Source organism: Dermochelys coriacea, chromosome 2 (genome assembly GCF_009764565.3).
Source record: "Dermochelys coriacea isolate rDerCor1 chromosome 2, rDerCor1.pri.v4, whole genome shotgun sequence".
In the NCBI taxonomy this organism is placed as follows: domain Eukaryota; kingdom Metazoa; phylum Chordata; order Testudines; family Dermochelyidae; genus Dermochelys; species Dermochelys coriacea.
Genome location: NC_050069.1, coordinates 197,166,976 through 197,186,080, shown reverse-complemented (window position 1 = coordinate 197,186,080; position 19,105 = coordinate 197,166,976). Strand labels below are relative to the sequence as shown.

At 41.9% G+C, this 19,105-nt stretch overlaps 1 protein-coding gene across 1 annotated transcript in view; it reads left to right on the top strand.

Moving 5' to 3' along the window:
* Nucleotides 1-19,105, top strand: part of RBMS3 (RNA binding motif single stranded interacting protein 3) — a 782,080-nt gene that overhangs the window by 194,492 nt on the left and 568,483 nt on the right. Inside the window, exon 4 of the mRNA XM_038392245.2 lies at nt 18,132-18,333. Coding sequence (XP_038248173.2) covers nt 18,132-18,333 — 202 coding nt within the window. The remainder of the gene's footprint in view (nt 1-18,131; nt 18,334-19,105) is intronic.

The following is a 19,105-nucleotide window of genomic DNA, read 5'->3' as shown; positions in this document are numbered from 1 at the left end:
AACTCATTTAACCAGATAGTTGGAGTTTCAGGCAAACAAATTTCAGCTCCTATATGAATTTCTCATACTTCAGATAATTCAGAGATCAGACAATCAGGGTTTACTTGTGAACTGGGTAATTATATACAAAAGGGCCTACTTTGACATGCAGTTAGAGATGTACCTGTAGATTTTACTACTATTGATTATAATTTGCTTGGGCCATAAACTGGGATCCAGCTCTGAGTACAAACACATAATAACTTACCTCCCCCCCCCCCCGCAGCTTATAGTCTAGGTAGACAGGGGTGGGGGAGAGGAAGTATTAGTATCCCCTTCATAAAGATGGTGATCTGAGGCACAGGGCTTTAAGAGGTTTGCACAGACCTGGAAACTGAACCCAGATCTAGTGTGGCCCAGTCCAGTGCATTAAGCACAGGACAACCCTTCCTCTTAGAGTTTACTTGCAAATTGTATGGCTGCCTACCCCGTGTTTGTTTAGTCATGTAATTACCAGATGTACACATGAGTTTTATTTGTTATCTACAGTGGGGTCTGTCTGAGTGATTGTAGTGATTTCGTGTACAGTTTTGGAGTCCATTTCAGGACTCGAGTTTTGTTGCATGTTTTAAAGATGTCCTCTCCTATCTGCATTTCTCCATGCTTTCTAGATCCTGACTACACATAATTAGAACAATCTTAAAAACAAAATAAAATACTGTGTAAATAAAGTAAGTTCTCCTTTATTTTGACAGTCGGCAGATGCCAAATTTAAATTAAAATATGTATGATTGCTTTCCCAGATTCCATACAAGCAGAGGCGGATCCAAATTAATCTTATGCCATCAACTGAGGCAGACACCTCTCCCATCCCCAAAGGAACATGAAATCAATCCCTCATGGAATTTAAGAGGCTGCACCTTAAAAATTGTGTCAAGCCATTAAATTTATAGGCTGTTTATGATGCTCATTACTACATACATGAGCACATTAGTTAATTTAGCCTCAGAAGATACTTATATCTAAGGATTAACAGGATGTCAATGGCAGAGTCAGGAACAGAACCCAGATCTTCTGATTTCCAGTCCAGTGCCTCACCTATATGAGTATCCTTCGTCTGTCCATCTCCACTATTGTACTCCGCAAGTGACCACATAATGCCTAGCTGTGAATGTGGCCTCATGTTTGCAAGCAGCTTTGCACGTGAACTATACACTTCTCCCCATGCCATTAAAATGTTTCATTAGGAGGATGTACCTGGGTTGTCACTCCAAATCAACCCTTTCACATGGCTGTAGCTATTTATTGTTATTATTTATTTGTATTACCATAGTGCCTGAGAATCCTCGTCATGGATCAGGACCCAATTGTGCTAGGTGCTGTACAAACACAGAACCAAAAGATGGTCCCTACCCCAAGAAGCATACAATTGAAGTATAAGACAAGACTATAGATAAACACAGACAACTGGGGAGTACGAATAAACAGCCTTACAATCACTGTTCCCTTTAAGCTGTGCGCATGTGCACACGCACACAGATCCTAAACCCTGCACGCATGGCGAAACCCCGTGCACACAAAACTTTGTACAGAAGAAATTTTTTGCACACACAGCCTGTCAAAAATTTGCACAGAAGAAATTTTTTGCGCACACGGCCTGTCAAAAATTAGAGGGAACATTGCTTACAATATTGGTCAGCCTGACAAGCAGTGGTCTTAGCACACCAGCAGCCCTAACTGTTGTCAATTGTTTTGCAGGCATTACCGCAAAGGGGAGTTTTGAGGAAGGATTTGAAGGTGGATGTAGAGGTAGCTTTATGATGTTCATCAAAACAGAAGGAAGCATAGGTAAATTCAGGTACTAGAGACCTCCTTAAAAATGATGGCTCGTGCTTCCAATGTAAACATCCATGAAATTCAAAGAATTCCATTGTCCGCACCCATTTATCCAACTTCATAAGCTGTGAGGAGAGTCTCGTGTGGATACTAACCCCTTGATCTCTCAAGTCCATTTCAGATCTTCATTTCAGAAAGTTATTAATTACTTTCCTTTTATTTCAATATGTGTCAAATATATTCATCACTTATATGTATTTTAAGCAGGGCTGCTGGTACTGCCTATCATTAAGGTTGCTCGACATGGGCAAGGAGATTAGAATTGGGATCAGGAGCCTGAGGAGTGGAAACTTGGACTGGCTAGGTCCAATCTAGAGTGGGAGAGGTCTTTCATTTGCCTCCTCATTATCAATCAACATTTCCTCCTGTATGATCTTCTGGTTTTCATGGTTATACCTGTGGCACACTTCATTTGCCATTACAAGCGCATACAGTGGAGACTGGCTCGTATTTAACATTAGTGTCTCTTCCCCACCAAAACCATGATGACTAATTTGGGGTCAGACATCTGGAATTGTGATGTCAGTTTTGATCTTGTCTTACATTGGAGTACTGCACAGCTATCTGAGCCACTGGGCTTACTCTAAATAGTGACTACTCATTATTGCAAAAAGATTTTTTTTCCTAATGCCAAGAGAACCACATGCAAATAAGCATGCAGATACTACAGTGAAGGATGCTGCACAGTATACATTCAAATTCTGGACAAGTAGGGTGATGCAGAGGCTTAGAGACTTGCAACAGCTTTATAGTGACCCAAAGTAGCTAGAATGACAAGAAATCAGGTCAGTTCTACAGAATATCTTTAAATATTAGACAGACGAGGTTGGTGAGATAGTATCCTTTATTGGACCAAGTTCATTCAATTTATTTGGTCCAGTAAAATATATTCTCTCACATCCTGGGTCTGACACAACTACAACAACACTGCAAACAACATAAATATTAGTATAGTTTGGGAATTACAGCTAAGCAGCTGATAAGGATTGACATTTTTAGCTAAAATATTTAATGTCTCTGCATGAAGGCCAAGGCAAACCTTATTAATTTTAGCTCTTTCTAGCCATAAACGTACACTGTTAGGATACTGTCTTTACTCTGTGCACTGCATAACAATGTATTTTTCCAGTTTGCAAAACGTGCCTATCATCTGTAGATGAATGCACAGCAATTAAGATGGTTACAACACAAATAACTGACACAATGTCAACCCAGAGTGGCTCAAGAAAATGGGTAATACATTCTCGTGGCCAAAAGCCTGACTGACGGATAAGCCTGGCATTGTGTCCTGAAAGGTTACTTTGGGCTCTGTTAGACCAATGTGGGAGGTAAACTCCAAACGGCTCCCATAGAAAATGTCTTGCCTGGCAGCCCAATAGTTGAAATCTGGGGACTGTCAGCAACAGCACCTCAGATAGGCTCAGCTATTATGGGGGATAGGCAAGGGAGGAGATGGAGATAACTAAGCCATGCTCCTTCGTCTATTGGTTGTCAATCAAGGAGACCATGACTTTATCATGCCCAATTCTGAAAGTAATCTGAAAGGAACAAGGAAATGTGAAGACTGCAGCTAATACCTGGAGATTTTACATACTATTACACACACAAAGATCTTTGTTAAGAAACATTATTCAAGTTTCAAAGTCAAGCACTCAAAAGTTAGGAAATGCCAGAATTAAGGTTTCCCATTCAACATTTCCAGTTATGGACTCCCTTGTGCTATGATACAGTCTTAATTGCATGATCACATTCTTCTTGTTTTTTCTTGTTCTTTACACATAAAAATCTATATTAATTTCTTAGGTTTTAGAAAAATCAAATTGAAAAAACAAATTGCATCATGTGGCATCATATTGACACCCATGTGGTTCATCAGCTGGGTTGGAACCTTTACATCCACCACACAGAACTTTGCCACTTGAGCTAATGGAATAACTGATAGCAATAGTATCTGTGTGGACCAGCATTAGAGGTGAATGCCAGTGTGTTTTCCACTGTATTTCACAGATACTTGCTGACAACAGAGGGATGATTCTGGAGCAGAGTGAACTGTAATGGACACAAACTCTTCTGCCCATCTGCCCCAAACTTTTACCCTCCTAGCCTGTCCCTTTCAACCTGTCCCTGTGGCATTCCTACCTCGTCCCGGGCCAGATCTAACCTAGCCAGTCTCAGTCTCAAATCCATAGGCTTCTCAACCCAACCCTAGTCTTCCTGCCCAGGAAGTTCTAGTCTCACTCCTGCAGTCCCAGTCTCACCCAACTCTCATTCCCAATTTTTTCTCCCTACCATTCTCAGTTCTCTCCATGCTCCCAGCTCCTTGCCCCGAGTCTCCTTGCCCAGCCAGTCTGAATTCTCCCCCCCACCACACACACACCCTTGCAGCTCCTCATCCAATCGATTTCTCTCCACCGTCCTGTCTTCCAGTCCCAAACTTCCTCCTAGGCTTCTTGTTCAATCTCTGTGTGTCTTCCCTCTCCCCACCACAGCTCCTTGTCACTTTCCCTTGTCTAGGCAGTGCCAGTTCTCCCCCACATCTGACTCCTCACCAGATCTGTCTGCCTTCCCTCCTCACTCCTCTGCCAATTACATTGGGTCTCAGTCCCACTTTTCTTGCCCACCAACTTGCAGCCTCCCGCTTCACTCCTCATCTGATCTCAGTCTACCCCTGTCTTCTGTCACCCAGTCTTTTCTGCCTCCTCAGTTCCCTCCCTGACTTTCAGTCCTAGTCTCTTTGCCCAGCCAGTTGCATGCCCTCCTGGTTCGTGGTCTCCCTGCAACTCCCAGGCCCAGTTTCCACTTCCCCTGCTGCCAGTCTTTCCCAGGATCCATGTGTCAGTCTATTCCTCCTGCTCTGCCCCCAGGTCAAACTCTTGTCCCCTCTACATTCATATCAGGCAGCTTCATCCTCTATGCTACTTGGATCCAGCAGAGTGAGAGTGCAGAATAGAGGAGTCTTAGTGAATGGACAGCTGGGAGAGGTGATGGGCCAGGAAGAAAGGGAGAAGGAAACACTGAACATGAAGAGAGAAGGGGCTGAAATTTTTGAAGGTGCCTAAGAGAGTTAGCTGCCAGATTCCTGGCCCAAGTAATAAGGGAAGGAAGGCAGACAAGCCAAATCAGAAAAGAGTCATCTTAAAGTGTGATGGATGTTGGGTGAAGAACAACTAGTATTTAAGGAATTTGTGAGAGGGGAAAACACCTCGTATGAAGATGACTTTGTGAATTGATGGTGGTGGTGGGAGGAAGTGAGTAAGAAAAAGGAAGGAAACGTATCATAATTAGTATTTGACTCTTTCTAGTAAATGAAAAACCTCTGACCACTGTGAATTTTCCTGGCCTTTTGACAGGCAAGTGGTAGCCTTCCCTCCTCTCTAGCTCTAACGTGTATATATGTTATATATCCACTATCATTCTTGTTCTGGAAAGTTGACATGTATGGGATTGGGAGGTTGAACATTTATATTCTATGGCCTGCCTAGAATGGGCTTGATACTGTATAATGGACAATGAGTTACACCACAGCTGACAAAACACAGATTTCCCAAATCAAACATATTCAATTCAATACATTTTATTTGGTTATGATGGACAGTAACTTGGCGTGACATTAAGTTTAATTTTGCATGGCAGGTTGCATTGGTCCTGTGGTAGCTGGAAGCCATTTGTTACATAAAATGCCATCATCTATATAAAAGGGTGTTGCTCAACTGCGTTGAGCAAAAGAAGAATCAGTTTATGACCCCAGGACGAGGGGGACTACCTTAAACTTTTTGGTCCTTTCATGTACATCTCCACAAACCAGAAAGACACTTTCTCATTTTGCTGGATAGGAAATAACTGAAGAAATTTTTCCTTTTCCTTTACAATTTGTTTTAAAATCATTACACATAAATTTTTGATTCTGTGTTTAGTAGACACTTAATTTCTCTTCTAATACAATGAGAAACTTTCCATGCTGATAACATTGCTCTTGAGGCTCAAGTGTTTTCATGTGCTTTCCACTTCCCTTCCTGATTGCGTTTTGGCGGGAAAGAAAACAATAGCATTTTTTTAATGTCTGAGATTCTGGTTAACTATGCCTTGTATGTTTTCTTTGTTTACAAAATACTTTATATGGTATAATCTGTGAATAAATACAGGGATTATTTGGCTAGAACTGTAGACAACCCAAAAAGCAGTTCTGCATTTCCTACCTTGACAGAGCAATTTAAAAGAGACTGCAGTTACTTACACAGAACTAGTTGAAAATGGTATTTTTTTTTCCTGAAAACCTTTTTCTGCCGGTTTTTAAAAAAGAATTGATCTTGTGTTTAAAAATATTTGCAAAAATTTTATATTGAACAATTTCTGATGTAGAGGTTTTTTTATTATTTATTCACTTTTAATTTAATTTAATCTTAATTTCCCTCCTTTTGTCTTCCTTTTTTCCTTCCTTTTTTTCATTTTTTTTTTCATTTTGATGCTGAAAAGATGGGGAGAGAGAGCTAGTGGGGAGGAAAAAGCATAAATCACGAAACCAAAAATTAAACCAAATTAAATTAAACTACATTTTTTTAGTTTTAATGTTATTTGTGGATTTGTTTTTTAAAAGCAAAATAAAAAGAACAAAAACATTTTAATTAAATTTTCATTTTCAAAACAGGCCATTTTTTAACCAGCTCTGGGCCAAAATAGAATATTAATGTAGAGTACTATCTTTTTTTAAAAAAAGTCTGATTCAGGAATTGAAATTGTTTGGGAAGGCTTATTTTGGCCTTTTTTCCCAGCCAGAGTTGGGTGAACAAATCATTTGGTGGACAAACTTAATCTCTTTGGTGGGAAAGGGGAGGGGACAGAGAGAGTTGGGAGGTGACTCTCACAATGAATAGTGTTAGTAGTAGGTGAAGAAGAATGGGAAAAAAATTGAAAATATTATATTTCATGGTTGTGAAACTTACCCTGAACTGACCATGCACAGCTCCATCATTCATTTTTTCAAGAATCGTGACTGAGTAACATTAATAATTTGTATTACAGTAGTGCTTATGTGCCCTACCAAAATCGAGGAAGGCCCCAATGTGCCAGATAATGTACAAACATATAGTAAAAGATCCTGCCCTGAAGAGCTTCCAGTCTAAATAGACAAGACAGACAAAAATGGGACAGGAAAATAGAATGGGGAAAAGACTTCTTCAAGGTCATACAGTAGGTAGAGGTGGCAACAGAACACAGGTTTCTTGATACCTAGGGCTTGTTCATGTGGGGAAATTTACTGGCATAATTATTCCAGTATGTCCACAACGGGAAGTTATGCTGGTAAAACTGTAGAGGTACAATGATATAGTATAATTATGCTGGTAAATTTCCCTGTGTAGACAAACCTCCAGTTCTGGATCTTAACCACTAAACCATACTGCATGAAAAAGCTGATTTCTGAAGTATTATTGTTGGCAATTAAACAAAACCAGGTTCAGTAAAGGAAAAACAAAATAAAACCTTGCTTAGTCTAGGAGAAAAGATGACTCCTTTTAACCTAGTCTGGAGGTCTATCTATTCCTGCTAACCTCTATTCATAACCCTACCCTGCCCACTAGTGAGCCATTTTCACTGAGTTCCCTGTTTTAAGGCCTATTGTTCCTGATTATCCTTAGGCTATGTTTCCATGTGATGGGTGAACTTGTAGTTATACTCTAGAAAACCTCCATGTTCACTGCTATTCTCTCAATGACAATTAATTGCCTGTGTTCTTAAGTGTTTATAGGTCTCAATAAACAGGCAGCATATTTATGTCCTCCGTTACCTGCAGCAATAAATTTTCTTAAGAAAAAAAATCTGTTTCCTGAGAACAAAATGATTTTAAATAAACTGGGAGAATGAAGAAAAGATACTAGGAAGCAGGACTTTGAAAATGCAGTGTCACTACTGTAAGCTGTAGGGTGTTTGACTAATACTGTAGAATACTACAGCACAATTTTATAAGGAGAGAATTTTCCAAATCCCACCTCTCTCATTCAAACTGTAGAAAAATGGTTTAGCCATTGGAACAGACACAATATTTGCTAATCTGTGATGATTTGGTGCTACTACAAGAAATATGATCTTGGGAAGGCATATATTCTAATCACTTTGAAATTGTAGTGTTTTCTCGAAGTTTTGGAATAACAATGAGTAACATAATAAAGGGTACTACAGTGTCACGGTGACTGGTATGGCCCATCCTTGGATTTCGGGGTCCTCACATTGTGTTTCTCTGCCATCAGACCACTGTCCTCATGAGTCGTCCTCTTGGCTCAAAGAGCTTGCAGTCCATTCATCTACAATTTAGTCCACCATGTATCAGCCTTTGAGAAGCATTGACAGTTCCCTAAGGGAAACACTATCCAGTCCACCATCCTTACAGACTGGAAACTCTCACATCATAATACCACCTGTCTCACAGGTTGTTGCTGACATAATTCCCTCATGCCTTACAATTGATTTAATGGTTGTAAAGCATTTTGAGATCCTTAAAGTGAAGAGTTATAGAGAGAAGATAAAGGCAGTGTTATTATTTATTATTTTTATTGTATTGGTTAGATCATAGAGGAAAAGGATGTTTGCCTGTAACTTTATTCCTTCAATATAAGGAGCTTTTTGGGCTGACTACAATTTGTTGATCATATAGTTTTGTTTTTCAGACTAGAGAGTGAATTGTCAGAAAATATTAGCAAAAAGTAGATATCAATGAAGCCAGGTTCTCGAGTGAATTCAATGTGTTATCTGAAATCAATATGTTATGTGAATCAATCAGAAGACGCCCTGCCCGGTCCTTCTGCCATTCTCTGCTGTTCTTCAAACGTGGAAAAACAGCACAGTTAATAGAAATCTTTGAGCTTTGTTGATTTTAAGTACTAACGTATTAGAAGATAGACTTAAAGGCCAATTAAATGGGACAGTATTCCAGTACTGCTAACCCTGCAAGCTCCAAAGTCACAAGTTAGATTCAGGTTTCAGAATAGCAGCCATGTTAGTCTGTATCCGCAAAAAGAAAAGGAGTACTTGTGGCACCTTAGAGACTAACAAATTTATTTGAGCATAAGCTTTCGTGAGCTACAGCATCTGATGAAGTGAGCTGTAGCTCACAAAAGCTTATGGTCAAATAAATTTGTTAGTCTCTAAGGTGCCACAAGTACTCCTTTTCTCTTTAAGTTAGATTCAGTGTTGTACGCGGTGTAGTTGTAGCCGTCTTGGTCCCAGGATATTAGAGAGACAAGGTGAGTGAAGTAATATCTTTTTTTGGACCAACTTCTGTTGGTGAAAGAGAGACGCTTCTGAGCTTATGCAGAGCTCTTCTTCAAGTCTGGGAAAGGTACTCTGAGTGCCATAGCTAAATGCGAGGTTGAACAGATTGTTTAGAACAAGTAGTTAGCCCATATTCTAAGGGACCCTTCAAGGTAGAGTGGCAGAGGTGTTAATCGACCACTTTACCTTGAATGGTCATAAGTTAAAAATGTTTTTGAACTGTCTTCTGCTGTTTTTGAACTCTCCTTGCCCCCATCACCGATGTGTGTGTGACAACTAGTATGGCCAGTTTGTACCAATTAGTGCCGGCAGTGAGGAAATACCATTTTGGCCAGCACATCGCTACATCAGTCAACTATGCACCCTCAGCCACAGATCAGTTTTTGAAACCCCCACAGCAACTCTGTCCACACAGCCACACAAAAACCCTGCACCCCTATTTCCTCCCCCAAGCCTCACATTTGTCCCTTGCCCCCCAGCATATCTTTGCTCTTCCTATAACTCCAGGGGATCTTCACAGCCCTCTCCCAATCCCAGAGTGGGAAGGGGTGACAGCTTTAGGAGTTCTTCTTTCTCACGCCCTCCCAGACCTGGGTGGTGGGGGGAGGGGGAGGCACACCTCCCAGGCGAGTTCTCTTCTCTCTTTCCCAGGCCTGGTGTTGCTGCATTGGAGAGGATGAGAAAGGACGTGGGAGGAATAGGGGTTGAGAGGGAAGGAGGGAGGACAAAAGCCACCCTAAGCTCCCTCAACCTCCCTCATTTCTTGTGAAAATGGAGTTTGGGTGCTCCCTCTCCCCCTCGCCTATCTAGAAACTCCTCTGGGCTTCTGAGAAGTGAGGCGGGGGGAGCTCTGCCTGCCTCCTGTAGAAGCTCTGATTGTCTTTTCTTCCCCAGGAAGTGGGGAAGGCAGCCAGTCAGCAGGGATTTTTCCATTCCATGAATGCTGGAGCTTCGTACCAGTCTGGCACCAAGCAGGGGCTAAATTCCCATTACTCAAGATAAACATGTGGAGGTTGGCAACACCAGCATCTCATGTAGTCATTTTTATTCTATATCCCATTTCTGGGGCTGGATCCAAAGTCCCCAGTAGGAGTGCTTTGGTGAGGAAATATCCACAAGGATCTCATCCTGGATGTTTCCCCCTCTACGTTCTGTTACTCTTTTGAGAGGGGTGGAGTTTTCCCTCTCCTTGAAAATATTGTGTGGCTCATCCTCACCCTGGACTGATCCCCAGGGATCATCATGAAGGCCCTGTGCCTCTGCAGGTGCACTGGCCCCCAGAACCAACCTCTCTGCTTGCTTCCCTGGCAGCATAGCTCTATCAGACTTGTTCTGCCAGGGACAAGCCTGCCTTCAGCAGCCCCCAGCAACAGAAGTTTATGGAAAAGCTCATGTAGGCTAAGGAGGATGTGTTTACCCCTTCTCCCCATATGTGGATCCTGGGCCCAAGGGGTACCCTTCAAGTGGCCCAAAGAAAGTGTGTGTATGGGGGACAGGATAGTGCCACCTTGCGGTGAACGGAGGGTCACCTACCTATAAGAGTAGAGCTCAAGGAGGCTATCTGAGTCTGGTTTTTCTGCTTCTGCTTCTTTTTTTAAAAAATGTTATACGTCTTCTGTCTATCATGAGATAGGTAGCATCTGTGTGTATTGTTGTTAGAATTTCAGTCAGTGACATTAAAGCAAATTAGCTTGATAAATAAACTATTAAATAGCAAGATTCTACGTTCATAGATGTAGTTTTAAGGTCTCTGGACTGCATAACTTGACAGATCTAGAAATAAATCAGTATTCTTTTTGTAACCCATTGTAAACAAGCTGTCAAGCATCACTACAGAATCCTCTGAAAATAGCTTTGATGAGTAAATAGAGAAGAATATAAGCAGAGACAGTGTCAAAAACGTAAGCCCAAGATAATTGTTGTTTTTTTTCTTTACCTATTATATTTCTTTAGTTGTTGGCAGCTGTCTTTCTGCTGTTTAAACAAGAACATTTTTCTCTAGTTCCTGCTTAGGCAGGTTTGACATTGTTTTGATGCAAGTTAATGCTCTCAGAATATACATTTCTGCTTTTAAGGAGCAGGGGGTTAGAATTTCTTTGAATTCCTCCTTGATTTAGGTAAGATTTGGAAATCAACAAGACTTTTGTTTAAAAGCTAAAAACTGTAGATTCTTGTACACAAGGCTTTATTATTTTTTTGAAAAAGTGTGTGTGTAGAACTGCATCTTAGCAAATAAGAAAGTTACTGAATTATTTTCTCCTCCTGGGAGCATCCTTTTTCACATTCTTTTCTCTTCACCTACCTGGTTATAAATGGGAAAATTTAAATTTTATAAAGTGAAAAACCAAATTAATTCCTCTATCCCTGCCTCCCAAGAGAAGCATTTTCTTTTTGTCTCTCTGTGTCTGTGTGTGTGTGTGCGCACGCGCGTGTGCACCACTTAGCTTTTAAGCTTCAAGCTTTTCAGACATGGCTTTGGTTGAGTTAATATCAGTAAGATGGTGCCTCTTCTGGCATCTGTCTCAGAATTTATGTAGCTGTCAGATTTACAGTTGGTTTGTTCCAATGTATTTTATTTTATTTTTAAATTTCCTCTTGGAGATATTCTTGTTCCTCTATATGTCTTGTGAAATCCCCCCACGTTGGGTGATGTGTATGGTAATTTCTTTTCAGGTGCACTGGAATTTGGCTTGCTTACCAGCTTCTCATGACTAGCTCCATTATTGAGTTGATAATGAGCATCCAATAGGAAAGAAGAAAGTTGTGAAGTTAGTCGGCTGTTGCTTATTGGGATTGAACAGCTTGTTTTTTCTTTTGTGTAGCATTTATACTTAACACTCGGTAGGCAAACTGCTATTCCAGCTTGCAAGTGGATTCAGTTATTCAAATGCGCCAGCCAGAAAATGAAGGGGAATCTATTTAAACAGTGTGCTCCCAAGTCATAGATGATCTTTTTGATGTCTGTATTTTGCAAATGGAAATTTTCCATTTTCCATCACCAGTATTCTTTCAGAGGCAGCGTTATCCAAGGCTGCTTTTTGGCTGGTTATTTGCATTTTTTCTTTCAATACTGAATTTCCTTCCTTTCTCTCCCAACCCCCACACTTTCATATCAAATTCCCATTTTGATTCCCTTCACTTCTGTGTCGCATGATTAAGGGCCAGTCCTGCAACGTGGTGAGTGCCAGCGATGAGCTGACTTCAGTGAGAGTTAAAAGTGCTCAGTACCTTGTAGGATCCAGCACTAAGTGAGGTCTACTCTATCTGTGTAAAGCTTGAATGTTTCAGCTCTCTACACAGAGAACATGGAGAGGATAAATAGCTGAAATTCACCTTCTTAGACCAGTTAACAGAGGTCCTGGAATAGCAGCTACACCCAGCCTGCCTTGGTTAAGCCGGTTGTTTAGGCCACTGGATCTATGTAAATGTGAACGCCTGTGCCACTTCCTTCCCACTTCCCATCCTTTAGTGTGGGCCTGTGGTAGGAATCCATTCCGCAGCATATAGGTGGGATGCAGACACCCCTCTGTGGCTTCTCTGCTCACAGCTCCCCTGTAAAGTTTAAGTAAAGAACCTTGCACTGGTCTTCTGCCCTAGAGGAGAAATGGGGAAGCAGCTGTTATGTAATGGGCTTGGGAAGAATGCAGAGGGACTGAAACACTGAGGGCTGGATTCTTCTGCCTTTGACATCAATGGGAGTCTTGCCTTTGTCTTCAATAGGAAAAGCATCCAGGACCTGATCCTCTGAGACTCTGTTGAGTCTTGAACGAGTCTGTTAGTCTAACGTACTTTTATGAGCCCTATTATGGCAGTATCTGAGCGCCTCACAGTTGTCAATGTAGTTATCTGCACAACACCTCTGTGGGGTAGGGAAGTACTATTATTCCCATTTTACAAATGGGAGAACTGAAGCACAGAGAGGTTAAGTGACTTACCCATGGTCATGCAGGCAGTCTGTGGCAGAGCAGGAAACTCATGACCTTTTGTATCTTATATGTGGGCTCTAAATCAACCACTCTCCACGTGGATCTTGCAATAGGACTTTTGTCCATAGTTACTGTAGGTAGGTTAGCTTATAAAGAGAGCACAATTGCACAGTGTCTTAGGTTATGTCTAAACCACAGCCTATGTTGGCAAAATGTATGTTGCTCAGGGGCAGGAATATTCCACCCCTACTCCCCCCCCAACTGACATAAATTACACCAACATAAGTGCTCAGGTGCACGGCACTGAGTCTGATCAAACACTGCTTTCTATGCATATGGCCATGGTAACGTAGATGGTAGCGGGTTTAAGGCCATGTCCATACATACAGCGGTGCAGCAGCGCAGCTAAACTGGTACACACTGCAGCACGTGTGGTGAAGAAGCTCTATGCGGATGGGGCCCTGTCCACGAGTGGCAGAAGCTATGTTGGCAGGAGAGCTTCGCCGCTGTAGTCCTGTACATGGACTTAAACCAGTCAGCATCTACATTCTCGTGGCCATGTGCACAGAAAATAGTGTTGATCAGTAGGACAGAAAAGATTCAAGACCTAATCCTGTCTTGACTGACACTACATTATGCCTGTTGCTGCTGCTGCTTATTATTTATTTTTATCACCATAGAGCCTAGAATCCCGCGTCAAGGGCCAGGGCCCCATTGTTCTAGATGCTGTACAAACAGAGAACAAAAAGACAAAGAATTTACAAACCATGTATAAGGCAAAAGACAAGAAATGGATAGAGACAGACCAACTGGGGAGTACAAGGGAACAGCGAGACAATACTGGTCAGCATGATCGGCAGCGATCTCAGCACACCAGCAGCCTGACTGTTGTCATGTTTTTTTGTAGGCATCTCACGGCAAAGGAGAGTTTTAAGGAGGGATTGAAAGGTGGATAATGAGTTAGCTTTGTGCATGTTTACAGGGAGCTCCTCTGAAGCGGGAGGGGCTGCCTGGGAGAAAGCAAAAAGGTGCCTGCTTGAACATTTAACGTGTAGGAGATGTTGGATGTTGCAATTGCCCAGCCATGATATGATGAGAGTTTTAGCTGCGTAGAGAGGAAGTGCTGTATCTTAGGGCATGTCTACACCGGGACTGACTGACCATGGCAGGCTGGGGTGTAAATGGACAGAACTCCAGCATACCATGTGCTAACTGTCCTGCTATGGTGGACTAGAAGTTTCCTAGTATTCATTGATGTACAGTGGTTTGAAACAGCAGTAGGTCAAAGCTCATTAGAGAACTTGTAGTGTGCAATGGCAGGGGCCACTTAGACAGCGCATGGCCCGCTGGAGCACTGTAGATTTACACCCCAACTTGCCATGCCATAAGTTCTTGTGTAGACGTGCCTTTAGAGATTTTATGCAGAAAGAATCTGCAAGATTTAGGTATAGCCTGGATGTGAGGACCTTGAGAGGGGTCTGATCCAAGTTGAAGATGAGGCCCAGGTTATGGGCTGCAGTGACAGGCACAGTAATGGTGGTGTTGACCCCCGTGATCAAGAGAGGAGATAGCTGGGAGTGCTTGGGGAGGAAGACGAGATGTATGTTTACACTGCAATTAAAAACTTGCAGCTGGCCTGTGCCAGCTGGCTCGGGCTAAGGGGCTGTTTAGCTGCAGTGTAGATGCTTGGTCTGGAGCCTGAGCTCTAGGACCCTGCGAGGTGGGAGGGTCCCAGAGCTCGGGCTGCAGCCTGTGCCCAATCATCTATACCGCAATTAAACAGTCCCTTAGCCTGAACCCTGTGAGCTCGAGTCAGGTGCAGGTGTTTAATGGCAGTGTAGACAAACCCCCGAGAGCTCTGTTTTAGCCGTGTTGAGTTTGAGCTGGACAGCTAGACCTCTATGAACAAACAGATGTCAGAAAGAGTGGCTGAGATTTTAAAAATTAGGCTAATAATGGCTGTTTCACTCTAGCTTTATAGCTATCACACTTCACAAACCTTTCTGAACCTTTACTTTGTGCTACTTTAGCAGAGCACTAGCAGTTGCAACTGAAAGTTCTTACTAGTGGAAAATTAGAGAATATATACCTAAAACTCAGTAATTACTCAATAGAATTATGTCTTCATCCAAAATATGTCTGGACTACATTAATTTGTGTGGAAAATACCAATGGCATTAAAGCATTTTGTTGATGTAAATACTTGCTATCTAGCAGAAACAGGAAATTTACTAGTAATGGTTTGCTTAGTTTATACAGATTAGAGTATGACTTGGTTTTGTACTTAGCATTACAGATATTAGAGATGGAAAAAACCTGTTTACGTTGTATAGTCCATCACTTAGCCATTACAAGTTTCTTTACTATAGTAGTATATATTTTTCCAGTGCTTTGTCCAATCTATTCTTCAGTGTTTGTGATAGGGCTTCCTGTACTTCGTTTAAGGAATCATTTGGTGAAATTTTGTGGCCTGTGTGCAGGAAATCAGACTAGATGATCAAAACAGTTCTTTCTCGCCTAAAAAAAAAATCTATGCATGTTGGAAAGTCTATTACACATTTAAATTGATCTCATCTCAGTCAGGAAGTTTTTTCTTTTATATTTAGTCTTAATCTTTCACATTTATGAGTTCAGCCCATTACTCCAGGATACCCAGGGCTTTCTTCCCCTGACCTAGCTTTCCGAGTCAGATTCACTATAGATATACGGCTATCACAGTTTCAGAAACCTTTTTGGACCTACTTTGTGTTTCAGGATCAAGCCGTTAGCCTCTCTGAGGCTGTTTCCACATCTGTAAAATGGAGATAATAAAAATCACCTACCCATCTCACAAGAGTGTTGTGAGAATTAACAGTTAACGTTTGTACAGTGCTTTGGAGATATGGAGCAGATTTTCAAGTGCTCAGCTCCCACAATTGGAGCCAGATTTTTCAATGAACTCAGCACCTAGCAGCTTCCGTTGCATGACACAGAGTGCTGTTTAAGTACTAAAATTAAAAAATAGCTACTGAGGAAGTGAAACCATGCATTCTGTGATTGCAGTGATTCATACATGTGTATCACACTTTTGCTCTGCCTCTCTACTTTGTCCTTTTTTGCTGGTGTAACCGGCAGGCTGTGGGGATATATATGAATCCTTGCTCAACTTAATGCCATGCTTGCTTACAAGAACAGCAGTCTCACAAAGCAGAGTAGAACGTGATGTTTGCGTGCCTGTATCACATGCAAGTGTGTGCCCACAAACCAAAACACAGCTGGCAGGTCTAATTTTAGATCTTACCAGCCTTGAGAAGTGTCCTTTTAAAGATATACTTTTCCCTCTAAAATCAATTTGGTTGATAATACAGCAGTTGACAATCCTGCTGAAATATTACATATGATTTGAATAAAAACAAAGGAAACCACTGCCCAGTAATTGTAAGTTAAAAAAAAAGAAAATAGTGAGGCCACTAAAGACAGATCCACAAATTAAATGATGTGTCAAAGGAATACTTGATTTTAAAATTTAAACCTGGGATTTGTACACACAGTAAGACACAGTATATTTACTTATTTATTTGTACAGTGCCCAGAAATGTTACATATGCATATAAAGCAGGTCCCTTCAGATAAATAATATTCAAAACTTTTGCTTAAGTTCGTCAGAATCAGCTTGAATCTCCTGCAAACACTGTCTCTTTACTCTGGCTTTTAGGGAGCAGCGGTAAGGTTCATGGTGCAAGTATGTGTGACTGGTACTTTTGGGTGCTGTGGAATGTTGCCAGGAGATGGTGTGATGGATTATCTGAGGCTCATGCAGGGTGTTTTTAAAATTACATGAAAGTCATGAAAAGCTCAGGAGAGTGATCCCCCTCCCCCACTTTGTTATAAATCTAAATAGAGAAATGACTGAAACAAGTCTTAATATACTCGATCTGTCAAAGTGAACACTTAATATGCATAGCCCTTTTTACCCACCAAATGCATCCGATGAAGTGGGCTGTAGCTCACGAAAGCTTATGCTCTAATAAATTTGTTAGTCTCTAAGGTGCCACAAGTCCTCCTTTCCTTTTTAGCCCGTTTGTTTCTGTGCCGTGGTAGATTATCGTACAAATTAGTTTTCTGCTTAAAACAATCCCACGTTGGAGAATCTGTTGCTGATCTCCTAATAGGTTCTTTGACCTTGTGGGTTCGTTCGTGTTGTTGTTGGTTTTTTTTTTTTTTTTTTAACAGCGTCACAAAATATCAAAGGCTTTTTTTTTTTTTTTTTTTAAAAAAAAAAAAAGGCTCATCCTTTGCAGCAATTTCTTTGGGTCCCAGGTATTCTGTGCTCCCTGGTTTACAGTTTGGCTGCTTTGTGGTGTGACTTTGTGAAGCGCAGACCCCACTGCCGGTATTGGAAGTTCCCCGGGGGCGGCGGCGGCGGCGGGGGGGGGGGCAGTTCCCCCGGCCAGCGCGGCTGTGCAATTGCTTTGCTTTCCGAGATAGCCAGCAGAGGGAATCGGGGCTTCGCGTGCAGCAGGGGCTGGGGGAAAGCAGGCGGTCTCTTCGTGGAGGAAATACTGCAGCCTTCTGGACTGCGCCTGCTTCTCGAGGGAGAGGCTCGCGGTAGTTCCACCCACACCGGCTGGAAGGAGGGGGTTTGAATGAAAGACAAGCCAAGCCCTGGACACCATGTCACGCCGTGAGAGGGGCTAGCCGCAAGTAGGCTGTGGAAAGCTGCTTTTTTTTTTTTTTTTTTTTTAAAATCCCCCCCCCCATTTTTTTTTTTTTAAATAATAAAGGGGAAGCGGGGCTGGGGTGAGGAAGAAGAGAGCGAGGGAAAGCGGCTTGGAGTTCCACGGTCTCGCTCGTTTCTCTCGCAGGACTTTCCCCCTCCAGACCCTGGCAATTGACATTACTACAGACAAGCGGGCTAGGAAGGGAAACGCTGTATCCGGAGTGCAGGAGGGCGTGGGTGGGGGGAACAAGACCGGGGGGGGGGGGTTGGTAGCTTTTTTTTTTGTTTTTTTTTGTTTTTTTTTTTTTTGCAGCTCTACTATATTTTGTTTTTGTTTTTATTCTTGCTGTGTGGGACCTTGTGAGCAGTAGAAGGCAAGGAAGTCTCGAAAGCCTCATCAGTACTGTCACGAATAGTGGTTTAAGAGGAAGAAAGGCCTGGGGCACTACACCCTGTCAACGAGTTCCCTGCATCGGAGAGAAAGATTCCAGCTACATGGGCAAACGCTTGGAACAGCAACCAATGTACCCTCAGTACACTTACTACTACCCTCATTATCTCCAAACCAAGGTATGCTACAGCACTTCCCTGCCTGTCCAGCGGTGTTAACGTGATATCATATGAAGGATGGGTGGCGGAGTTGCATAAATCACAGGGGTTTGTTTGTTTTCCCCCTTGAATTCAGTATCATGGCAGGCAGAGCTAGTAGCCAGAAACAGGAAGGTGAGGGTTTATGCATTTATTTATTTGTTTTTGCATAATGACAGGTTGCAGAGTAGCAACCGTGTTAGTCTGTATTCGCAAAAAGAAAAGGAGGACTTGTGGCACCTTAGAGACTAGCACATTTATTCGAGCATAAGCTTTCGTGAGCTACAGCTCACTTCATCGGATGCATTTGGTGGAAAATACAGATTTTGTATTTTGTATTTTTGTATTTTGTATGTCTGTATTTTCCACCAAATGCATCCGATGAAGTGAGCTGTAGCTCACGAAAGCTTATGCTCGAATAAATTTGTTAGTCTCTAAGGTGCCACAAGTCCTCCTTTTTCTTTTTTATTTATTTTGACTACCATCTTTAGTTAATTCCTTTGATTCCCCTCTTCCTACAATAAATGTGGTTAGTGTTATCAAAGCCGTGATGATGCGATAGGCTGGAGATCACTCTGGACAGCATCAGGCATGCAAATACTGTTTCAGTGATCTGTACAATTTATTTGGCGTTCAAAAGCATTTTGCCATTAGCAGAGACGCAGTGGATTCTGAAACTTTTAATCAGTGAAGTCTGAGGTGCTGTGGGGTTCTGGGGTGGACAAGGCGCTAACCTACTGTAAATCTTTTGGAG